Source organism: Cyanistes caeruleus, chromosome 6, assembly GCF_971803275.1.
Source record: "Cyanistes caeruleus chromosome 6, bCyaCae1.hap1.1, whole genome shotgun sequence".
NCBI lineage: Eukaryota > Metazoa > Chordata > Aves > Passeriformes > Paridae > Cyanistes > Cyanistes caeruleus.
Genome location: NC_141706.1, coordinates 13,267,438 through 13,286,381, shown reverse-complemented (window position 1 = coordinate 13,286,381; position 18,944 = coordinate 13,267,438). Strand labels below are relative to the sequence as shown.

Genomic DNA, 18,944 nt, shown 5'->3' with positions numbered 1-18,944 from the left:
AAAACTGGTATTTGAAGAAGTGACAAAAAGACAGCAAACTGAAGCCCATGCTTAATACAAAACCCCATGATTAATAGAACACAAATGCAGATGGATATGATAAGCTTGCACTGTCGAAGCTAAAATCATTTCTAACAAAAATCACCACATTTCCAAGAATTCAGTACCACTTGTGGTGGCCACTCCTGATCTCTACATAATATGTCAGCAGTTCAATTGGCAAGAATCTCTTTATCTAGATCCAAGCAGGGAAGAAGTCAAGGTCCCAGTGATATGCAATTCTGTAGCTTCATTAGAAACCTTTCATCCTGCAATAGTTGAAATCCAAGCGAGAAAAGAACCTGTTTGGACACCAACTATCCTTAGTAGCAACGTTTTGCAGCACGCAATTTGAAAAGGTTAACCTGCCAGGCAATAATACAGACAAGAAAAATGAAAAGGAGGGCAAGGAGAATCATCTGCTGCTGAAACTGCTCTTCTACAAAAACAAAGTGATATGAAGATTCAGCCCGTGAAGAACACATTCCTCAACCAGGAGAGAAAAACACAATTCTTAAAAATCTCCTCTGTCGTTCTGATTGGGAACGGTGGGAAAGAACGACACGGACTCTCAAGGGAGTCACAACAGGAGAATCTTCTCTACTTTATTACTCTAGGCTTGTCTAATAGACAGATACGTGGAAAGTACAGAAAGGAAACTCTTATTGCTTAGTAAAGTGCTACATCACCATCATTGGTCAGCGGGGCTCACCACCCCCCTGACTTTCTCCTGCAAGGAAAACAAGAGGACAGACAAACAGCACCTGGCAGTTGTTTTCTGTCTCTGAGGATTGTTTTGAAATCCTCCTATGAATTCCCAGGCTAGCTTCTCGGGCAGGACTGATAGGCCATGGGGCCTGCAGTTTCTGCAGCTCTCTGCAGCCTGCTCCAAAGCTAGCATCCATACTCTCCACTACATAAGAAATAGAAAACTGACTACAAATCACGTGTTCACTACTTGTTGCTTGTTCACTACTCAGACATCAGAATTACTACCACAATACTAGAAGAACAATCCAAGAAACATATTCCAGGGATGCATTTTAATTCATTTGCTGCTGCCAGCCGTGCTGTGCTTTGCTTCTATCCATCCACCCTGCTGCAAAAAGGTTCAATTGTGTTTTCACCATCACGTCAGATCAGCTCTTGGACTCACAGCTCACCGCAGACCTCGAAACAGGAGGCAAAGATCTGCACCACTTGGCCTTTCAGAACTTCTCACCCATCTATGACCTTTCTGGGGCCAGCTTCACAAAATGAGGGGGAAGCCATTCCAAAGAACACGACCAAGGAAATCACACAGCACTCGGGATTTGTTCCAGGCATCAAATTTTTAATGGATGATGTGAAGTAACACCGAAGCAATTCCTGTCCACAGAAAAAAAGATTTCAAATGGTTTTGTCTCAAGGACAATCACTGGAGGTTGAAAGTTTCTGGGGCTGAAAGTTACATGAGGTCCTCAACACTGAGCAATCAATATCCCCACAGTCTAAACTGTGAAATTACTACCTGGGCAAGGAGAACATTTTCAGGATTTGCAACTCATCTCAAAGCCTCAGTAGAACTCAACCAGCAGAATTCCCCTGAGATGGCACTGTGCTCTGGAAGCCCTCAAATACTCACTAAAACAGACTTGACTTTCACTAGGACAGCTGCTCATGAAAATCTGGGGTAAAACCTATGGGAAGTGGCCATGTGCACGCATATTCCTTCTTCCCACAGCAGGCACAATCAAATCCTCCTTTGAATGGCCTCCAAGTTGAGCAGCACTCATTGGCACAGCCTCTTCTCCCACAGACAGGCCAGCGAGCAACACGGCAGCGCCAGCCAGGTGGGCAAGGACAAGAGAGAGCAGATGCCAACAAGGCTTGGAAGCTGGGCCAAGGGAGGTTTACGCTGGCCATTGGGAAGAACTTGTGCCCAGCGTGGGCCATCAGATACTGCAATGGCCTGACAGGGGCTGCTGGAGTCATCATTGTGGCACGGGTGCAAGGCAAGCCAGGCCGCAGCGCTCGGGCCCCGCTCTGCTGGCCATGCTTGCCGCCATGGCTCCCAGCTTGGACTCAACATTCTCTCAGGGCTCTCTGCAGCCAGGGCGTTCTGTGCTTCTGTGACATCACAGCCTCTGGGGACGGCACGCTGGCTGGCAACTGTCCCCAGCTGTTGCTGCGCCCCAGTGCCCAGGCACAGCTGCTCGCAGAGAGACGCCCAGAGCCTCGGTGCTGCTGGCAGAGCACTATGGCTGCTCACGGCTCCTCCGCGCTGCTGCAGCTTTACGTGCTGCTGCTCTTGGCTCATCCCCTCGACCCTGTGAGCAAACCTGAGCGCAGCACGGATGCCTCTCCTCTGCTTCTGGAGGATTGTCATCTGGACGAGTCGGACCCTGAGCGCATCCGGTGGGCGGCCAGGACATTCCTGCTCATCGACCTGCTCATCATAGGAATGGCCATGGGATGGTCGCTCGGAAAAAGAATTCAGAGACGCTGGCGAGAGGTGAGGAGGGGGGTGGGGGGTCAGGCAGGCGGGATGGGGCAGACCTTGAGGGCCTCTTGGGCACCCTTTGGCCAATGCCCTGCGGCAGAAGGGGCCTGAGCTCCTGGCTGGGGAATGCGGCCCAGGGGCTGAGCTCCATGGACAGCACCAAGCAGAGGCGGCAGAGCTCTGCCTGCTGCAGCCTCTTCCCCGGGCCAGCCCAGCCCAACTGGGCCCGAGTCTCTGTCTCCCAGGCCAAAGGCAGCCCCACAGGTGCCGGCCCCGCTCTGCCCCTCTGCCTCTTCCATGGGGATCCCTGTGCTTTGCCTTGCAGCGGAATCTCCAGAGCCCTTCGGGCCGTGCGGGGCCCCGCCGCCATCGAAGACAGGGCTGTCCCACGGAGCTGATGCAGCTGCTGATGGACAACCGCGACCTGATGCGGCTGCTCCTTCGCGACAGCCCTCAACCAACCACCAAGATGGCGGCAAAAGAGGGCAGTGACAGGAGACTCCGCACCTCCCCACAGCTCTGACCTCCAGCGTCGCGCTCCAGCTACAGAACCTTACGGGGAACGGGTGACCAGTGCCCAGCCCAGGCACTGCGACGTTCCCCACCTTACAAGTTAGCCACACCCCTGTTGTTGTTCGATTCCCCACCACGTTTCCCCCAAGAAGTTGACCTTTCCCTTAGTGTTCAGTTCTAAACAGTTGAAGCATTGAAGTTTCTTAGCCTTAAGATTCTTACCCCATAGTCTTCTAGTAACGTTGGATTGTAGATTTTAGAAGTAGTCAAGTGAATAAAGTTCACGTTTTCTACACGTTGCTGTGTCATTTTCTTGAGGTTGCACCTGAGACCTGGGGACTCCTTGAGAGATGGCTTTGCATGGCAGCTCCAGACTGCCTGCAATGGAGAGCCCCAGTGCCCCAGCAGGCTTTGCAAGAGCACGGAGGGCAGCGGGAAAGAAGAAGGTGGCCAATATTCACCTGCCTCCACCTTCCAAGGAAGCTTGCAGTCAAACCCTGTCTGCCCTTTAGGGGGGACCCTAAAGGCCCCGGCAGGCATCCCCATGGCCCCAGGACGGGGGGCTTGCAGCACTCTGGGGCACCAGGAAAGGAGCAGGATCATCCCTGGAAAGCTGTCTGGAGACAAATCCAGAGACGTCTCCCCTGGCATCCAGGCAAGGGCTGAATACAGGCAGGCAATTAGATCCACAGGCTGCCTGGGCTATGGCACCAATCAGTCCTGCTTCATAGATTTCGGGGGGCGGGGTTATACATATATATATATATATATATACGCATATATGTATATATGTATCTACATCTGTATTTAGTTCTTTGTATTTATCCTGTTGACCCTCAAATAGGATTAGATTTCATTTTCCTACGAAACAAAACATCCGTTTTTTGATTTTTAGGAATCAACCATCTGTGCTCCCACTTTAAATCACTTCTCTCAAACTCATTCTGCATCTTGCTCCTTTCCAGCACCATCAAATACCTCTGTTAAAATACAGAGCATCAGTGGAAGGACGACAATCTTGTTACTTGCTGAAGAAAGTTAACTTGGATGACATACCTGCTTTTAAAAATCCAAGAGGAACAAAACCTACACATCAGCTTTAGAATTTCAAAAGCTGCTTCCTCAACTCTTCCACACCACTTTACTCTTTGGGGACATTCAGCAGCAATACCAAACAAGCACAGAAAAGAAATGGAAGAAGAAATGCAGATAGTCAGCAGCAGACCACCTACCAAAATACATTTTAAATGCAGCTCCAAGTTCTCCAAGAGCAAGTTTGAAGTGTAAATGGAGACACTCACACAAAATTACTACCAGGTGGTACTTTTGGCATTTCCTTGGGCTTTCCTCTTCATTTTTTTTTTATCTCTCACCTAAAGCAAGAGAAAAAACCCCAAACAAACACAACCTTTCAGGCAGAGAAAAGATGTGGTTGCTCTTGAAGAAAGCATTTCATTCTGCCTGGAGAAGAAGCTGCTGGGAAAAATATTAGCTTTTAGCAAAATGGCACTGTGCTGTTGCACTTGTTCTAGCACTGGGAGAAAGAACAGGCCCGTCTGTAAGGCTCCTGCAGCTCACCCTGGCTGAGGGTCATTGACCACTGAGCACTGCAGGCATCACTGGCAACAACGATGGTGGAAAATGGGGAGGGAGCAGGATAAATAAATGTTTGCCATTGCCTTAGCCAAAAAAACCCCAGACATCAAAAGCAACCCACCCTCAAAACAAAGCTATGAAAATAGTTTGCCTCTGAATTTAAAGAACTTCAATTAACTCTATGATGTCTGCTTTTGGTTCAGCATTCATCAATCTGAATTTGAATATGCACAGGGTAATGAAAGGTAACTGAGGCTTAAAAATCATGTCTATTGACTTGTGCATAGCCTATACTGAAGCACATTAAAAAGCAGCGTTTTGCTTGAAATCTGCACGGTATTAACTTCATTCAGTCTTACACTCACTAGGTAATTAAATACATGAAGAAATAGATTTTTTTTTTTTTTATTAAGAATGCATTATTAATTAGGAAGGCATGGCTTTAGCAGAGTCTGCTGATACCAACATTACTCAGCTAAGTTCAAAGTATGAACACAAGAACTTGATGACAGAAGCAATGTTCATCAGAGCCTCAACAAGAAAGTTGCAGTTCCAAGTTTTTCAGATGTCCTACACTTGCTAAGGCACCTCCAGAAAGAGGAGTCAACTGAAAATAGCACAGGAAATTTGAAACCCATTTCTCTTTATGTCTTTTTTTCCTGAACTTTCTTGTGGGCAACAGAAAACTCCTAATATGTGGAATGCAATGTAGTTTTTATGCCAGAGTCATGAGTCATCCCCTCAGTTCCAACCTGATCCAATGCTCACTTGAATCTTGGAAAGGCTCAAATCAGCAAGATGAAATTTCAATTGTATTCATGAAAGGAGCTCTTTACTCTCCATTCCCCTCCCTCCCCCAAATACATCAGCACCAAGTGAGAAAGGCTCAATTTGAAAAATAATTATTACACAATTAAACTTGGACATAGCTACTTTGCTACAAGTTCCAGCAGACAGACAAATGAGAGCAGAATCAGAGGTTATCAACCTCAATAGAAATTCCAGCTCATGCTTTCCCCAAAAGCCTCATTTAATTTATCCAGGATTAAAAAATAAAAGAGAAATGAAAAAAAATCACATAAAAGCATTTCACATAGTATATAGTGAAATACTATCATTTCCACCTGAAATATTCATCATCATTATTATGTTTTTCCATAGTAAATTACAAAGTCTCCTGCACCCATCTTCCCAATATCTCATTCTAAGTGCTTGCTACTTTAATCCCTTAGGAAGCAAAAGGAGCCTCAGGTGTCTCTGGATCAACAGAAACTAAACAACACAGCTTGACAAAGTATATCAAATTGTCAATCAACTCAATAAAGAACTCCCACTCCAGAGATAGCTATCACCAGCTGATGAATTTGGCTAGGGCAGGTTTAGTGAAGAAAAACTAGGTCTTTATTACCAAATCAGTTAGGAGTTGTTCTACCGTACTGCCCGTAGGATGGGAGTATAAACACCATATTCTTCACAGCCTCATCCACAAAGAATTCCACCTTCAATTTAAGGCTGCTTTGGAGTTGGACCAAACCAATGAAAACTCACTCATCAAACACAGTGATGGCAGCATGCTCAGTCTTTGCAATACAAAACTGGCAACTAACAGCACATTCCTGATCACATCTCCAAGGCTGAGTGTACAGAACTGCAGTGGTGGCCAGGCCCTCGCTGACTGCCAAACCTCCAGCCATCATCCCTTCCTCTCACAGCGACAGGGCAGAAAATAACAACAGCAGAAACTAGAAAGCTTAAGCTAAAACCACAAAGGTCATTGATGAAACAGACTGGAGTGCTTTAGAAACTAGCACGCAGATTTAGCTGAAAACAAATCTTATTGATCACCAATTACAATGAATACTTAATTCTATCATTCTGCATTATTATTAGACAGTCAGAGACAGCCAAGCTGACCTCAAGCATGCTGAAGCATCGGGGCCAAGCAGTGCACATCTTCCCAGGAGCTGATTTACCCATCGTTCTCAAGTCAATTCACCTGCACACAGCCCCACCGTACAACTGCTAGGCTGCAAAATAAAAAAATAGCTCTGCTTAAGAGTCAAACCCCAGGACATAGACCATATGAAAGGAAGAATGAAACCTGCAGCATTTGGTTGACCTTCAATGCCCTGAGAAGATGACAAATTTCCCAAGATGAACAAGTGCCCAAAATACAAAGCAAAGGACTGACTTTTAGGGATCAAATGTTAAATAGGCCTGTGAAATTGGAGTTGTTAGGTTGCACATGAAAGAAGGGAAAAAAGAAAAAACCACCCCAACCCTCAACTGCAATTTTACATCCCTCTTGGAAAATTTGCTTTAATAAGAGAGAGGAATGGATACAATCTTCCCCTCACCTGGAGATTTTAATCAATTCAAGCCATTTCAAATCTGGCAAGAAAGCCCTACCACAGTCCCCATCAAACAACATTGCCTTTCATTTTTGCTTCTCATGACTACTTCAGAGCAGTCTAAATAACAGCAAAGAAGGAAATTCAAGTGCAATTCAAACACTAAGCTCTGGAATCCCACATTGCCTTCAAACACCTGCATGAAACACTAACTTCATGCTCTATGCTCCCTGCTTTCTTCTAGTTTACTGCACAGTGCATTATTTACATAAAACAGAATTTCTTCTGTGGGAAAGGCTTGCATGGTACTTCAAAGCCTGAATAAATCAGGGACTGCAGCTTGAACTAACAAAAAAATCATCCAAAAAATTCCTTTCAATATCTGCATTGTATTACCTTATCATGCTACCTGTCTAGCTGAGTTATTCAGGTATCCACACCAGAAATGACAGACAATGTCTCTCTATGATGATGTGATGTTACTTCAAATGAAAAAAAACAATAAATAAAAATCACAGATTAATTTCCCATACAAATGATGACTCACTACTCCCAAATCCTTCCTTATAGCAGGATGCTCACTTCAGTCTGGAAGTCTTCATGTTGCAGCCTGCAGGAATCAGCTTATTTCCTGTCAAGGGCTGGAAAGCCTTACAGGAACTGGTTTTGGTTGAAGAACTTCTCCAAGGTGCTTACCTGTGGGACTTATCTAGGTAAGGGATGTTAGCTCCCTCTTCTTTGAGGTTCAGTGTCCAACCACTCCTACTGCTGGTAAGAAGAACAGAAGAAACATCTGCCCATAGCAAGGACTGCACTGGTGGGCAAAGTCCAAATTCCATCCTTCAGGGAAAAAGAAACAAAGGCTGAGGAATTCATGTCTGTTCAAAATTTCATCCTTGACTACTGAAAGCATTGGAAGCACATGTGTATGTTTAAAAATGGAATTGTCCTCATTTAAGAATAAAAATAATTTCATCCCATCACCATTTTTCTTGGTCCAATCCTGAACTGCAGATCCAAACAGCTGAGAAAGCATGGAATAGTCTGCTGGACAGCATTAAAATGAGCAACTCCTGTATCTTCCTAAGATAAGAACACAAATCACAAAGAAAGGCACTCTGAGAAAAAATTTCTTAGAGGAAGACCTCAATTATTTTCCAGCAAGGCAGGTAATATGCATTTGGCTATTTGTTAGAAAAAAAAACAAAAAACAAACCTGTTTTTATACAAGATTTTACTCATATATTAACTATCACATATTTTGCAAAACAAAAAGAGACCACAGCAAAGTAAAATCCCAATTTTTTCCTATATTTAAGCTGTGATAGTATGTCTGAAATGGGAATCCAGAGCCTCACCAGATTAATATCACCACTTGGACCAGAGAATTTGCCATATCCACTTCTTCTGGTTTCGTTCAGTTGGAGCTTCTGTTTGTACAGTGATGATGGCTCTTGAACATTCTGGGATTTAAAGTAGTCCCTGAAGAGATGGCTGACAAAAATATGATGTTACTTTCAAGATGCTTTTTAATTATTTCTACCCTCATCCAGAACCTGCAAACATCTGATCTCCTTCACTATGCTCCAAGCTCATTAAAACTGGAACGCTAAATAAGAATATTCAAAATATTTTGTTTTGCATTGCTAAAGGCACCACTGCAGGTACTTGACTCATCCTTCAGACTGTAAATAAATAAATGAAGTCTAGGACAGGTCAAATAAAGACACTATGTTTTCTGTGTTTTGTTGGGGTTGGTTTTAGAAGACTTAGGAGATTTGAAACAGATCTTTTATTAAGGAATTGTTCCTAAGGGACTTGACTTACAGAAATTAATTTATACTTGGCAGTGCATTTGATTGATTGCAGTTCCTTTTTTTCAAATACAAACCAGCATTTTCACTACCAGGTGTGGTGGTTGGAAATGTTGGGACTGTAGAACACTGCAAGGCTAATTTCTCCTCCAGTCTCCATCATTTTTATGTAGCTCAGCATTTTCTCATCCTTACTGAGATCTGCTGCAAATTTAAAATACCCTAACAGGGCTGAGAGAGTATTGCAACAGTGTTTATCTAGTGTATCATTACAGTTCTTGTTACCCTAATTCCACAGTTCTGAGCAACAACTCTCATTTTATGGGCAGGTAATTGAGCTCTATGATACATGAATTGATTTGCAGGGGAAATACATTAAAACCTGGCTGGAAAAGAAAATTATTCAGGATCTTCACTCTGATTGCCTTTTACAGCTACCACTCTAGGACCACTGAAAGAGCTTACTTTAGCTCATGTCAATGAAGCTACAATTCAGTGTTTGTCCAAAAAATGTTCACATTCTAAAATGAAGGTTACTGTGGTTTCCCGAGTTATAAAGGCAGAATTAAAGATTACTGCAGATTCTTAGATCAGGACCACTTCCCAGCTCAAGAACTATTTAGTGGGAAGAGCCAAGGCAAAAGGCAGCATTCAAGCAAGTGTTGCTGATCAAGTGAGTTATGGGTTCTACATGAAAATGTTAGCAAGGGTGATCCAGTCAGATCTCATGTCTGCCTGTGGTTCAGCACTGCAGCTGCTAACACCCAGAGCACCAGATCCAATCACTCCTGAGGAGCAGGTTTGTTCAAGCAGGCACTGTTGTTTCAGGACCAGTGAAAGACAGGACAGAGACAAAATTGATAGTACTCCCTCAGTGCAAACAGAACTTGCCCTGCGACAAATTTGCTCCTCTCTGGCCCTACTTTTAACATCCCTGCTCTCAAATTCCTATTTTTAGCAGCTTCTCATAAAAGGCATTCTTACTCAGAGAAGTGAATGTTAGAAGTGTTCATTTGAATGAAGCAAACAATTAAGCAACATCTTCCCTAAAGTGATTTTGTAAAAGTTATGGTTTAGTTTTCTTCCTAATTGCTTGGAAAAATCGGATTGGCGCAGGAAATGGGAAGGGTTGGCTAAAAGGAGTCAGCTGATGGGAAGCAGCCGGTAACTCCTGCTGCTGCTGACCTGCTGCAACTCCCAGGTAAGAGGACAAGTGCCTCATTTGTAATCAAGTCTATATAAAACACAAAAGAGGCAGAAGGACAAACCTGGTTCATAAAGGCAGCAGTCTGTGACCAAAAGCAGCAGAGTCAGCAGCCAGTGTTTCACTCCTGATGAGAGCCCACTTGCAAAAGTTCCACTTGAGTACCTGCTGCAGAGCAGAGGCTGTTCTTCATTGATGTGTCAAACCATGACAGCCATACTTCTGTTGCTATTCAAAGAACAGGGATAAACTCCGGGGTTTGTTAGGTTTTAAATAGTTTCCAATTTCAGGCCTAATAGAAGGCAAAATGGAAAATATCACATGTAATAGGACTTAAAAATAGAAATATGGAAGAACACAATGTTATACTCATGTTACCTATTACTTTTTTCAGCTGAGCAAAGTCTTCACAAACACTATAAATACATATCTTTTTCCCCTAATGAAAATAATAATAAAAAAATCTGTCTTGTAACCTGAAAGAAAAGAGATAAAACCAAAGCAAACCTGATTCTTGTAAACAGAAAATGTTGCTTAAAAATTGAGTTTGGGGAGCATAAATATTTAATTGCCTTGAGCATGTCTTAGGAATTCACATTTACTCAAAATAGTGTCAAGAGCAAACAAAACTGCAAAACAATCTCTTTTAGTAGGAAATACCTTGTGAGAATCAAGTGTTTTCTTATCATCTTTCACTGTTTCACTTGATGTCTGAATCTTCTAACTCCAACTCCTAGAACAGCATCAGTGGGGGAGAGAGACAATGAACACTCCTTCTGTTATTTGACTGACTGCAAGGTTTTGACATGTAGAGTATTAATAAAAATAATTTATTCTCACAGGGTTTTGTCAGAATAACAAGCTGGTAGCTTTAAATATGGTTAAGAAAATTTTATGTATGTTAGGAAAAAACAAACAAAAAGAAACATTTGCAGTAGTAGGACAAAACCATCATAAAAAAGGTATATAGCAGATATACATATTTATATTCATATATATATATCTCCAATTTCCCAAAGCATTGCTCTAAGAATTAGACAAAACTGGCTACAAAATTCAGATTTTTTAGGTTATTTATTGACTGTAAAGTGAATCCTGACTGACAATAAATATCACTGGGGAACATTAATTATTAAATATACATTGTCCAATCTTTAACAAATCAACTTTAGTAAGAACAGTTTTAAATCTAAAAATAAAAACAATTTCCAAGACACTTATTTTAAGTAATTGCACTAAGAAATAGTAAGACCTTATATATAGTTAAATGACTAGCAGCCAACTCACATCATCATAGTAAGAATAATATATATGTACTGCAATTTTAAGTGTTATGACTTCAAGAACTTGTAGTAATAACCAAGCATTACTTGCTAAATAACACAAAATTTGTCTGATTAAGTCTGTTTAAAAGAATATGCAATGGGAATAACTAAGAGCTGAAATTAATGGTGTTAGCTTGTAAAGACAGAAATTTACTTCTTACAAGTAGGAAAACATGCAATATATTCCTATACTTAACACATGTTCGTAGTACAGACATTCCTGTTAATAAATTTCAGGTTAAAATTGACAAATGTGACATGTTCTACTATATGGAATTTCTTCAAGTGACTGTTGTTCCATCGGACAACACAAACTAAAAAATGTCCTGCCTCTCAGAAATATTATTCTGTTTCTACTCTTTACTTTATTTTTTTATTTTTTTTTTTCACTTTTAGAAAAACACAGATTTTTTTTTTTTTAGTATTAGAAAAATATAGGACAAAAACAAGGCTTAAGTTTTAGATAGGGAAGAGAGAATAAGGAGATGCTTTATAAGCTGAAATATTTTTCTCTTAAAGCTATGGAGATGGACAACCATGTTCTGAAAAAAACTCCTTTAATTCATGACAGAGTATATTGGGAAGCATGGAGTGTTCAAAGTGTGGATTTTGAGTAAAAAGTAGAGTAATTGTGATACAGTGAGGCGCTGGAACAGAGTGGAGTGAAGATTTGAGGCCTTGAGGGCAATGAGAAAACTGTTTTCCTGCGAAGCTCACAGAGACAGATGAAGAGGACTCATGGCCCATACACACCTCAGAGTGATGTGAAATGGGAGGAGTGAACTCATGGCAGATTTCCGGGCAGCTGGCATCAAACAAATAGAAAACTATAACAGAAATATTTTTCTTGTGAGAAACTCCATAGATTAGCAGAAGAAGATTTCTGTTTCTATACAAACACTGATAAAGAGACTCTAGCAAGAATTGGGACTGTTTTAAACACCAAAGTTCCAAAGTCTTTTGTCTCTATCTTGTCATGTGAACAAGGGAATGCTGGGTAGTGCGGGATAAAAGGGTTTTCTGAAAGTTTATTCTGGTGTTCTTATTCTTGTAGTTTTGTGAATAAACTTTCTTTATTCCTTTTAAGTTTTAAGCCTGTTTTGCTCTTGCTCTAATCCATATCTCACAGCAAGAAATAAGTAAGTTTTCTAGTATTTTTTCAGTTACTGCTTTAAAACCACGACAACTGTGTTTTCACCATCACGTCAGATCAGCTCTTGGACTCACAGCTCACCGCAGACCTCGAAACAGGAGGCAAAGATCTGCACCACTTGGCCTTTCAGAACTTCTCACCCATCTATGACCTTTCTGGGGCCAGCTTCACAAAATGAGGGGGAAGCCATTCCAAAGAACACGACCAAGGAAATCACACAGCACTCGGGATTTGTTCCAGGCATCAAATTTTTAATGGATGATGTGAAGTAACACCGAAGCAATTCCTGTCCACAGAAAAAAAGATTTCAAATGGTTTTGTCTCAAGGACAATCACTGGAGGTTGAAAGTTTCTGGGGCTGAAAGTTACATGAGGTCCTCAACACTGAGCAATCAATATCCCCACAGTCTAAACTGTGAAATTACTACCTGGGCAAGGAGAACATTTTCAGGATTTGCAACTCATCTCAAAGCCTCAGTAGAACTCAACCAGCAGAATTCCCCTGAGATGGCACTGTGCTCTGGAAGCCCTCAAATACTCACTAAAACAGACTTGACTTTCACTAGGACAGCTGCTCATGAAAATCTGGGGTAAAACCTATGGGAAGTGGCCATGTGCACGCATATTCCTTCTTCCCACAGCAGGCACAATCAAATCCTCCTTTGAATGGCCTCCAAGTTGAGCAGCACTCATTGGCACAGCCTCTTCTCCCACAGACAGGCCAGCGAGCAACACGGCAGCGCCAGCCAGGTGGGCAAGGACAAGAGAGAGCAGATGCCAACAAGGCTTGGAAGCTGGGCCAAGGGAGGTTTACGCTGGCCATTGGGAAGAACTTGTGCCCAGCGTGGGCCATCAGATACTGCAATGGCCTGACAGGGGCTGCTGGAGTCATCATTGTGGCACGGGTGCAAGGCAAGCCAGGCCGCAGCGCTCGGGCCCCGCTCTGCTGGCCATGCTTGCCGCCATGGCTCCCAGCTTGGACTCAACATTCTCTCAGGGCTCTCTGCAGCCAGGGCGTTCTGTGCTTCTGTGACATCACAGCCTCTGGGGACGGCACGCTGGCTGGCAACTGTCCCCAGCTGTTGCTGCGCCCCAGTGCCCAGGCACAGCTGCTCGCAGAGAGACGCCCAGAGCCTCGGTGCTGCTGGCAGAGCACTATGGCTGCTCACGGCTCCTCCGCGCTGCTGCAGCTTTACGTGCTGCTGCTCTTGGCTCATCCCCTCGACCCTGTGAGCAAACCTGAGCGCAGCACGGATGCCTCTCCTCTGCTTCTGGAGGATTGTCATCTGGACGAGTCGGACCCTGAGCGCATCCGGTGGGCGGCCAGGACATTCCTGCTCATCGACCTGCTCATCATAGGAATGGCCATGGGATGGTCGCTCGGAAAAAGAATTCAGAGACGCTGGCGAGAGGTGAGGAGGGGGGTGGGGGGTCAGGCAGGCGGGATGGGGCAGACCTTGAGGGCCTCTTGGGCACCCTTTGGCCAATGCCCTGCGGCAGAAGGGGCCTGAGCTCCTGGCTGGGGAATGCGGCCCAGGGGCTGAGCTCCATGGACAGCACCAAGCAGAGGCGGCAGAGCTCTGCCTGCTGCAGCCTCTTCCCCGGGCCAGCCCAGCCCAACTGGGCCCGAGTCTCTGTCTCCCAGGCCAAAGGCAGCCCCACAGGTGCCGGCCCCGCTCTGCCCCTCTGCCTCTTCCATGGGGATCCCTGTGCTTTGCCTTGCAGCGGAATCTCCAGAGCCCTTCGGGCCGTGCGGGGCCCCGCCGCCATCGAAGACAGGGCTGTCCCACGGAGCTGATGCAGCTGCTGATGGACAACCGCGACCTGATGCGGCTGCTCCTTCGCGACAGCCCTCAACCAACCACCAAGATGGCGGCAAAAGAGGGCAGTGACAGGAGACTCCGCACCTCCCCACAGCTCTGACCTCCAGCGTCGCGCTCCAGCTACAGAACCTTACGGGGAACGGGTGACCAGTGCCCAGCCCAGGCACTGCGACGTTCCCCACCTTACAAGTTAGCCACACCCCTGTTGTTGTTCGATTCCCCACCACGTTTCCCCCAAGAAGTTGACCTTTCCCTTAGTGTTCAGTTCTAAACAGTTGAAGCATTGAAGTTTCTTAGCCTTAAGATTCTTACCCCATAGTCTTCTAGTAACGTTGGATTGTAGATTTTAGAAGTAGTCAAGTGAATAAAGTTCACGTTTTCTACACGTTGCTGTGTCATTTTCTTGAGGTTGCACCTGAGACCTGGGGACTCCTTGAGAGATGGCTTTGCATGGCAGCTCCAGACTGCCTGCAATGGAGAGCCCCAGTGCCCCAGCAGGCTTTGCAAGAGCACGGAGGGCAGCGGGAAAGAAGAAGGTGGCCAATATTCACCTGCCTCCACCTTCCAAGGAAGCTTGCAGTCAAACCCTGTCTGCCCTTTAGGGGGGACCCTAAAGGCCCCGGCAGGCATCACCATGGCCCCAGGACGGGGGGCTTGCAGCACTCTGGGGCACCAGGAAAGGAGCAGGATCATCCCTGGAAAGCTGTCTGGAGACAAATCCAGAGACGTCTCCCCTGGAATCCAGGCAAGGGCTGAATACAGGCAGGCAATTAGATCCACAGGCTGCCTGGGCTATGGCACCAATCAGTCCTGCTTCATAGATTTCGGGGGGCGGGGTTATACATATATATATATATATATATACGCATATATGTATATATGTATCTACATCTGTATTTAGTTCTTTGTATTTATCCTGTTGACCCTCAAATAGGATTAGATTTCATTTTCCTACAAAACAAAACATCCGTTTTTTGATTTTTAGGAATCAACCATCTGTGCTCCCACTTTAAATCACTTCTCTCAAACTCATTCTGCATCTTGCTCCTTTCCAGCACCATCAAATACCTCTGTTAAAATACAGAGCATCAGTGGAAGGACGACAATCTTGTTACTTGCTGAAGAAAGTTAACTTGGATGACATACCTGCTTTTAAAAATCCAAGAGGAACAAAACCTACACATCAGCTTTAGAATTTCAAAAGCTGCTTCCTCAACTCTTCCACACCACTTTACTCTTTGGGGACATTCAGCAGCAATACCAAACAAGCACAGAAAAGAAATGGAAGAAGAAATGCAGATAGTCAGCAGCAGACCACCTACCAAAATACATTTTAAATGCAGCTCCAAGTTCTCCAAGAGCAAGTTTGAAGTGTAAATGGAGACACTCACACAAAATTACTACCAGGTGGTACTTTTGGCATTTCCTTGGGCTTTCCTCTTCATTTTTTTTTTATCTCTCACCTAAAGCAAGAGAAAAAACCCCAAACAAACACAACCTTTCAGGCAGAGAAAAGATGTGGTTGCTCTTGAAGAAAGCATTTCATTCTGCCTGGAGAAGAAGCTGCTGGGAAAAATATTAGCTTTTAGCAAAATGGCACTGTGCTGTTGCACTTGTTCTAGCACTGGGAGAAAGAACAGGCCCGTCTGTAAGGCTCCTGCAGCTCACCCTGGCTGAGGGTCATTGACCACTGAGCACTGCAGGCATCACTGGCAACAACGATGGTGGAAAATGGGGAGGGAGCAGGATAAATAAATGTTTGCCATTGCCTTAGCCAAAAAAACCCCGGACATCAAAAGCAACCCACCCTCAAAACAAAGCTATGAAAATAGTTTGCCTCTGAATTTAAAGAACTTCAATTAACTCTATGATGTCTGCTTTTGGTTCAGCATTCATCAATCTGAATTTGAATATGCACAGGGTAATGAAAGGTAACTGAAGCTTAAAAATCATGTCTATTGACTTGTGCATAGCCTATACTGAAGCACATTAAAAAGCAGCGTTTTGCTTGAAATCTGCACGGTATTAACTTCATTCAGTCTTACACTCACTAGGTAATTAAATACATGAAGAAATAGATTTTTTTTTTTTTTATTAAGAATGCATTATTAATTAGGAAGGCATGGCTTTAGCAGAGTCTGCTGATACCAACATTACTCAGCTAAGTTCAAAGTATGAACACAAGAACTTGATGACAGAAGCAATGTTCATCAGAGCCTCAACAAGAAAGTTGCAGTTCCAAGTTTTTCAGATGTCCTACACTTGCTAAGGCATCTCCAGAAAGAGGAGTCAACTGAAAATAGCACAGGAAATTTGAAACCCATTTCTCTTTATGTCTTTTTTTCCTGAACTTTCTTGTGGGCAACAGAAAACTCCTAATATGTGGAATGCAATGTAGTTTTTATGCCAGAGTCATGAGTCATCCCCTCAGTTCCAACCTGATCCAATGCTCACTTGAATCTTGGAAAGGCTCAAATCAGCAAGATGAAATTTCAATTGTATTCATGAAAGGAGCTCTTTACTCTCCATTCCCCTCCCTCCCCCAAATACATCAGCACCAAGTGAGAAAGGCTCAATTTGAAAAATAATTATTACACAATTAAACTTGGACATAGCTAGTTTGCTACAAGTTCCAGCAGACAGACAAACAAGAGCAGAATCAGAGGTTATCAACCTCAATAGAAATTCCAGCTCATGCTTTCCCCAAAAGCCTCATTTAATTTATCCAGGATTAAAAAATAAAAGAGAAATGAAAAAAACCACATAAAAGCATTTCACATAGTATATAGTGAAATGCTATCGTTTCCACCTGAAATATTCATCATCATTATTATGTTTTTCCATAGTAAATTACAAAGTCTCCTGCACCCATCTTCCCAATATCTCATTCTAAGTGCTTGCTACTTTAATCCCTTAGGAAGCAAAAGGAGCCTCAGGTGTCTCTGGATCAACAGAAACTAAACAACACAGCTTGACAAAGTATATTAAATTGTCAATCAACTCAATAAAGGTTTTCCACTCCAGAGATAGCTATCACCAGCTGATGAATTTGGCTAGGGCAGGTTTAGTGAAGAAAAACTAGGTCTTTATTACCAAATCAGTTAGGAGTTGTTCTACCGTACTGCCCGTAGGATGGGAGTATAAACACCATATTCTTCACAGCCTCATCCACAAAGAATTCCACCTTCAATTTAAGGCTGCTTTGGAGTTGGACCAAACCAATGAAAACTCACTCATCAAACACAGTGATGGCAGCATGCTCAGTCTTTGCAATACAAAACTGGCAACTAACAGCACATTCCTGATCACATCTCCAAGGCTGAGTGTACAGAACTGCAGTGGTGGCCAGGCCCTCGCTGACTGCCAAACCTCCAGCCATCATCCCTTCCTCTCACAGCGACAGGGCAGAAAATAACAACAGCAGAAACTAGATTTTTAGCTTAAGCTAAAACCACAAAGGTCATTGATGAAACAGACTGGAGTGCTTTAGAAACTAGCACGCAGACTTAGCTGAAAACAAATCTTATTGATCACCAATTACAATGAATACTTAATTCTGTTATTCTGCATTATTATTAGACAGTCAGAGGCAGCCAAGCTGACCTCAAGCATGCTGAAGCATCGGGGCCAAGCAGTGCACATCTTCCCAGGAGCTGATTTACCCATCGTTCTCAAGTCAATTCACCTGCACACAGCCCCACCGTACAACTGCTAGGCTGCAAAATAAAAAAATAGCTCTGCTTAAGAGTCAAAGCCCAGGACATAGACCATATGAAAGGAAGAATGAAACCTGCAGCATTTGGTTGACCTTCAATGCCCTGAGAAGATGACAAATTCCCCAAGATGAACAAGTGCCCAAAATACAAAGCAAAGGACTGACTTTTAGGGATCAAATGTTAAATAGGCCTGCGAAATTGGAGTTGTTAGGTTGCACATGAAAGAAGGGAAAAAAGAAAAAACCACCCCAACCCTCAACTGCAATTTTACATCCCTCTTGGAAAATTTGCTTTAATAAGAGAGAGGAATGGATACAACCTTCCCCTCACCTGGAGATTTTAATCAATTCAAGCCATTTCAAATCTGGCAAGAAAGCCCTACCACAGTCCCCATCAAACAACATTGCCTTTCATTTTTGCTTCTCATGACTACTTCAGAGCAGTCTAAATAACAGCAAAGAAGGAAATTCAAGTTGCAATTCAAACACTAAGCTCTGGAATCCCATATTGCCTTCAAACAACTGCATGAAACACTAACTTCATGCTCTATGCTCTCCAATACATAGAAGCCATTTATTTGCATAGCCTTTGGCTGCTAAAGATGGAACCTGCATTTCTAGGAGCAGATGGGCCTGATTCTCACCTTCCCCCGACACACATGAGCAGTGTGGGCCCTGCCTTTCTGGGCACCTCACACTTACTTGATTCAAACTCTTGACTTTGCTCTCTGGAACACTGCCCTTCCTGAATCCAGCCCAAGCTACGAAGCAGCCACACACCTGCTGAAGTTGCCATTCTTGACATCTGCCTCTCCCCATCAGGATGCCTTGCAAAAACTATTAGGATCCAATGCTGCCCGTGTCTGCTGCAAGGAGGAGCTCTCTGGCTTTTTTACTCCTATCTTTAGAACATTCTCTTTCTAAGGTCA

At 43.7% G+C, this 18,944-nt stretch overlaps 2 protein-coding genes across 2 annotated transcripts; both read left to right on the top strand.

Moving 5' to 3' along the window:
- The first annotated feature begins 545 nt into the window (after positions 1-545).
- On the top strand, positions 546-3,329 carry LOC147652454 (uncharacterized). The gene is made up of 2 exons (XM_086892591.1): positions 546-2,533; positions 2,847-3,329. The coding sequence occupies exons 1-2, from the start codon at positions 1,721-1,723 to the stop codon at positions 3,042-3,044; spliced, it is 1,011 nt and encodes a 336-aa protein (XP_086748717.1). The 5' UTR covers positions 546-1,720; the 3' UTR covers positions 3,045-3,329.
- Positions 3,330-9,347: 6,018 nt separating this feature from the next.
- Positions 9,348-14,685, top strand: LOC147652453 (uncharacterized). The gene is made up of 2 exons (XM_086892590.1): positions 9,348-13,889; positions 14,203-14,685. Exons 1-2 carry the CDS (start codon positions 13,077-13,079, stop codon positions 14,398-14,400), a joined length of 1,011 nt encoding a protein of 336 aa, XP_086748716.1. The 5' UTR covers positions 9,348-13,076; the 3' UTR covers positions 14,401-14,685.
- Positions 14,686-18,944: the final 4,259 nt, after the last annotated feature.